General features: G+C 42.0%; 1 protein-coding gene across 1 annotated transcript in view; it reads left to right on the forward strand.

The window, feature by feature from the left end:
- CTNNA1 (catenin (cadherin-associated protein), alpha 1, 102kDa) overlaps window positions 1-5,961 on the forward strand; it is a 176,610-nt gene that overhangs the window by 147,326 nt on the left and 23,323 nt on the right. Inside the window, exon 10 of the mRNA XM_012646360.1 lies at window positions 925-1,017. Within this exon, the coding sequence (XP_012501814.1) occupies window positions 925-1,017 (93 nt within the window). The remainder of the gene's footprint in view (window positions 1-924; window positions 1,018-5,961) is intronic.

The raw sequence follows: 5,961 nt of genomic DNA on the forward strand, positions 1-5,961 counted from the left end.
CCCTTTTGGTTGCACTTTTTTGTCTGAAGATTTATCCTTTGCTGCTGCCTTTTTGGGCTTCGTTTCCACTTTCGCAGGAGCAGGTTTAGCTGACAGCCGCGCAGATCTCCTTTTGGGCTCTTCCTTCACCGCGCCTTCGGCCGAGCTGACCTTCCTCTTGGGCATCTTGGCGGCGGGGAGGGCGTGTGCCGGGTGCCTGCGGGCCGCGGCGCACCGAGAGCCTTCGCGAAGCTGGGCTGGCTGGCCGTTGCCGTCGCTCCCGCCGCCCGAGCTGCTCCAGCTGTCAGTGTTTTTGAGAACTCAGTTGAAGGACAGTTTTGCTCTTAACTATGGAACATTATCTGTTTCCTTTTCCATTTTTTGATGAGAATGGCCTTGAGTCCATCTTGGAATTGTCTTTATGCCATTTTTTAATTTGAAAAATAGCCTTGTGTTCAAATAAAGCTCATCTTGGCTTAAATTAAGCGTCCATTCACCTGTCAAATGCGAATAACAAGTTAGAATTTTGATTTCCTTCCTTCAAGAACAGCTACAGAACATTTTTATTTGAGGATACCAACAGCTCTTTCCTGAGGCCCTTGGTTCCTCTGCTTTCTTGCATTATTGCCCACATCAGAAGAACCTCTTCTTAAAGTTACTGTTTAGGAGATTAGAGGCTGTGCAAAACCTACAAGTTACAGGCCCTGGGATCTTTGAAGGTTCTGCCACAACCCTACAATGTGATGTGCATTATGAATCTGTATAGCTTGCTTAGTATAGAGTTTAAAATGTGTTTCTGTAAGCAGATGATCAGTCTGTGAGAGATGAAGCATCATTTGTGCTCTTGTCATCTGTTTTGGAAAGGTCAGGGTGGGGGTAAGTATGTGCTTGTTTTCCTTAGCAGTCAAAAGAGAAAAATCTTTAAAGATTTTTTTATGTTTCTAGGTTGCCAACTTGGCCTGTTCCATCTCAAACAATGAAGAAGGTGTAAAACTTGTTCGAATGTCTGCAAGCCAGTTAGAAGCCCTCTGTCCTCAGGTAAAGTATAACTGGCAGTGGTTACAGTATCACCAAATTGAATCTTGATTAGAGTAGAGATGAGGTTTATTTTATTTGTTTTTAGGATTTTAGATACAAGTCTTGGGGACAAATCTGTGACACAGAACACACATAGTTTGGAAAAATTTGTTTAACGTTAAGTGACATTTCTTCAGAGGATTACATGTTACTACCTCCTTGCCCTACATTAAAAATGCACAGTACTCTCCATTGCTGGGAGAGGGGGATGGCAGTGACCACTCTGCCTGGTCTACACCATCCTTGAGGGAGGGCCATTTGCAACATCTGGCAGTCCTGGAACCATGATGGTTACCCCACATCCTGAAGGTGTGACAGCTGTTCACCCACACTGCATTTTAATGGCCAGTATTTGGGTCTCTTGTGTTGGAGGGAACCGACTGAAGAGCTAGTCTCTGTACTCTCATAAAACAGCCTTATGGTATAGATATTAATAACTTAATTCAGGCAGCTACTGAAGTAAAAGCTCAAGAACTTTTCTCCATTTATAATGGCATACTGGGCCAGGTGCAGTAACTCACACCTGTAATCCTAGCACTTTGAGGGGCTGAGGTAGGAGGATTGCTCAAGGCCAGGAGTTTGTGACTAGCTTGGGCAAGACCCCATCTCTACAAAAATAAAAATAAAAATTAGCTGGGCATGGTAGCACATGCCTGTCACCCAGACTAGAGTGCTGTGACCCGATCATAGCTCACTGCAGAGCCTTGAATTCCTGAACTCAAGCAATCCTCTTGCTTCAACATCCTGAGTAGCTAGGATGACAGGCATGTGCCAGCATGCCCTGCTAATTTTTAAAATTTTTTGTAGAGATAGGGTCTTGCTATGTTGCCCAGGCTGGTCTTGAATTCCTGGCCTCAAGCAATCCTCCCTCCTCAGCCTCCCAAAGCGCTGGAATTATAGGTGTGACCACCATGCCCAGCCCATTTTTCCAGCCTTAATCGAGTCATGAAATCTGCCAGTCATTGATAGCTGTGTAGATAATAAGTGCAATGGATTTAATCATCACCTCCAGAAAATACATGGATGACCAAGTTGTATGAAACAAATTTAGAGTGGATTTCTAAAGATTTGGCCTTCTTTCCTCAAGTTTGCCATTTTATCCTATCAACACTTTGTTTTTAATGTCTTTAGTTCTCCTTTTGGTTTTGAAATGCTTGAAAAGCAACAATGCTTCCACATATCTGTGGAAACAGATGGTAACATACACTGATCACACCTACCAAGAGTATTTATATAAATGATCTTAAAGCCCAGGAAGAAAAATCACATGGAGAGTCTAGTAGATTCTAATAAAAATGATGGTGTGCAGAAATCATGTGTGGCTAGGCTGTGGCACGGGTTTGAGTTTGCCATCAGAAAGCATCATTGCACCTTCTCCTTTGCAGTTTCATTTCTTTTGCTAAAACAGTGCCCAGCCCATACTTGGTATTGGGTATATGACCTGGGTAAAAAGGTGTTTCTCCAGGTGTGATTATTCTCTAGCTCCCCACCTGGGCTTATGCCTACCCTTGCTCACAAACTGCTATGCACACAGGCATGGGCAGGTTTAGTAATGGCAAATTAAAGTAGGTGTTTGCAGGTATGGTAATGGCAAACTGAGCAGTACATGCTTGTTTTTCAGCAAGGCACCTGTGTCTCCACTCCAGCCCATTATTGCCTGATCTTTTCATTTTTTGTTTGTTTGTTTTTGACTCCTGTCTCCCAGGCTGGAGTGCAGTGGCATGATCATAACTCACTGGAGCTTGTGGGCTCAAGCGATCCTCCCAACTCAAACTCCTGAGTAGCTGGGACAGGTGTGTGCCACCACGCCTTAATTTTTAATTTTTTTGTTTGTTCGTTTGTTTTAGAAACGGGGTCTCGCTCAGAGGAACTGTCTTTCAAGGAAGCTAATGGCTGTCCCTCTGAGAAAGAGGGCTTTGATTGTAGAAGCCTCTCCTTCCTCTTCAGCCTGATGTGGGTTGCGAGCACAAGCACCAAGGGTGCTAGTCCTGAGGTATCCCCTTCCTGAGTCTAGGCAAGTTGATTAATCAACAAGTTAGTTAAATAACTAGGCTAGTTAGTTAATTCACCAGGAGTTTAAGATAGTGTTTTAATATGCTGTGGCATGTAGCCAAACAATTATTATATTAAATACTTCCATGTTTCTTTATAGTAAGGCTACTGCTGATACCTGTCCACAGTGTAGAACAGATGTTCAGAGTTGCCAGGATGGTTTTTGTGCTTCGTGCCCAGGCCAGGCAGCCCCCGTGCTGGGTGCCTCTTTTCTGTGGCCCCACCCACAGGTTGGAATGGGCTCCTACACCTCATTGTTCTTTTCAGGTGGAGAGAAATGATAGATGCAACCACTAGAGCAGTTTCCATCCTCATTTTTCAGTTTGCTCTGTAGCAAATTAACTTTTAGGAATGGGAAAATCCATTCTAAAGTACCAACTTTTGCACAGTTAAGCAACTTTAACTCCAAATATTTGAGATATTAAAGTTGAGTTGAGGAAGAAAAACCTGAAAATGGCTATATTTTATTGCTGGCGTTGGAGGGGGAACATCCACATTTTTTGGTGATTTGCTGTTATTGTTAATATAAAAGGAGGTAGGTCAGCTCTCTCTCTGCATTTCCTTCTACTTTGTGGCTACACTGTCTCAGTCTGTTCATCAGAAAGGGACCTGCCTCCATCAGAGCAGAAAGACCCAGCCTGGTGAACTTTTGTAAGGAAAAAGTTTACAAAATGTTTTGGGGAAGGACCTGTATCTGTACTGTTTGTATCCCAGACATTATGTCTTGCTTGTGGATGTGCCCAAGTCTTAGTCTGTACTAGCCGCTTTAAATATTTCAGTTTTTAAATTCAAAACCATTTGGTGTTGGCCAGGAAGAAGAAATAAAAACAGAAAAACCCCAAAACCTTGCCAGCAGTAGTAGGTTTCTGACAATTGAGTCTTTAAAATCAGAAGAGGGCATTTTGGAGATTATCTCACTTAATATTTTATTTTTCTTAGTTTATTATGCAAGAATGAGAATTGTACATTTAAGTTAATACAATTCTGGCACTTTAATAATTCATATAGCCTGGTTTAATGCATGGCCTTTCTTAGAAATCTACACAAGGGATGAATTAAGTATTTGAAGCCATTGCTTATCTACATTTCTTTTTTCTTTTTGTACTTCTCACTAACTAAATTGAAAAGTATCTTCTGAAATTATCCATTCTTCCTTTTGCCTCCCCAGATTTATCTTCCATATTGCTTCTTCTCCCATTATGCTTGTTTGAACCCTGATCATTTTCGTGGCTGACATGCTTGACAAGCATCAAAGCAGCATAAACCTGGGCTGGCCTGGCCAATAGCTGATGGGAAAATACATAGCCCTTAAAGGAGCACCCAAGGCATACAGGACAGGGCAGACCTATGGCCTCATCTGTCACTCACCTGCTATTTCACAATCATGGGATTATCTACCTTTGAATCACTTTACTTTTCCATTTCTAGTATTCTCTAATTTAGTTTTCTTACAAAGCAACTTCACAGAAGAACTCAAGAGAGACGCTTCTGAGTACAAGTCTCTGAGCATTTTCTATATCCTGCCATCTCTACCCCTGTACCTTTTACTCCTCTTTGACTGAGGTCTACATGTTAACAGGCCCCAAGAGACACTGTGGTCTCTTTGTAAGGCTTGCATATTGATATCAGTCTGTTGCTTTCTTTGCTTGTAAAGTCTGATTTCTGTACCTTAAAATTAGAAAGTATTTCCTCCTTTTCTGTTTTCTGGAACAATCTACGTATAATGGGTATTAAATGTTGGGGAGAATTTACCAGTGAAGCTTGGTAGCTGGTAAACTCCATCTGGGCCAGGAGTTTGCTTTGTGGGAAGGTTTTTAATGATGAATTCAATTTCTTTAATAGACATAGGGATGTTCAGGTTATCTCTTTATTCTTGAGTGAGCTTTGGTCATTTGTCTTTCATTAATTTCTACTCTTTATTATTTTCTTCTTTCTGCTTGCTTTAGGTTTAATTTGCCCTTTTTCTAGTTTCTCAAATGAGAGTTTTAAGATCATTGACTTGAGACCTTCCTTTTCTAATGTAACATTTAAACATTTTAATACTACAAATTTCTCTCAAAGTGCTTCTTGAGCTGTATCCCACAAATTTTCATGATGTGTTAAATAGTGTGGTTGGGATAGGCAGGAAGGACCTGAAGGAAATCACAGAGCAAGCCATGGAAGTTGTCTGAGGGGAGAGCGCGCCAGCCAAGGGAACAGCAAGTGCAAAGGCTTTGAGGAAGGACAAATATCCAACAGAAGTTTGGATGTTGTAGGGCCATGGTAAGGCCTTTGGCTTTTACTCTGAGTGAGATGGGAAGCCACTGAAGGTTTCTGAGTAGAGGAGTGACACAGTCTAACTTAGATTTTAACAAGATCTCTCTGACTTCTGTGAGGGAGGGGAGAAGCAGAGAGGCCTTTTAGGAAGCCATGCTAAGCAGAATAATGCCCCCCTAAAGATGACCATTCCCTAATTCCCCAAACCGGTGACTATATGATATGACAAAGGGGACTTTGTAGAGATGAATAAGGATCTCTAGATGGGAAGATGATCCTAGATTATTCAGGTGGGCCCCCAATATAATCACAAGTTCCCTTATATGAATGAGGCAGGAGCCTCGGAGGCAGAGAACGAGATTTGGTGATGGAAACAGAGATTGGAAGCCAAGGAGTGCGGGTAGCCCCTGGAATTTGGGGAAGTCGAGGACTGGATTTTCCACTAGAGCCCGCAGAAGGAACACAGCTCTGATAATATGTTGATTTTAGCTCTGTAAGACCTATTTCAGACTGCTGACCTCTAGAACTCTAAAATAATACATTTGTGTTGTTTTAAGCCACTAAGTTTGTGCTAATTTGTTACAGAAGCAATGGGAG

The sequence above is a fragment of the Propithecus coquereli genome, unplaced genomic scaffold (assembly GCF_000956105.1).
Source record: "Propithecus coquereli isolate 6110/MARCELLA unplaced genomic scaffold, Pcoq_1.0 Scaffold242, whole genome shotgun sequence".
Taxonomy (NCBI): domain Eukaryota; kingdom Metazoa; phylum Chordata; class Mammalia; order Primates; family Indriidae; genus Propithecus; species Propithecus coquereli.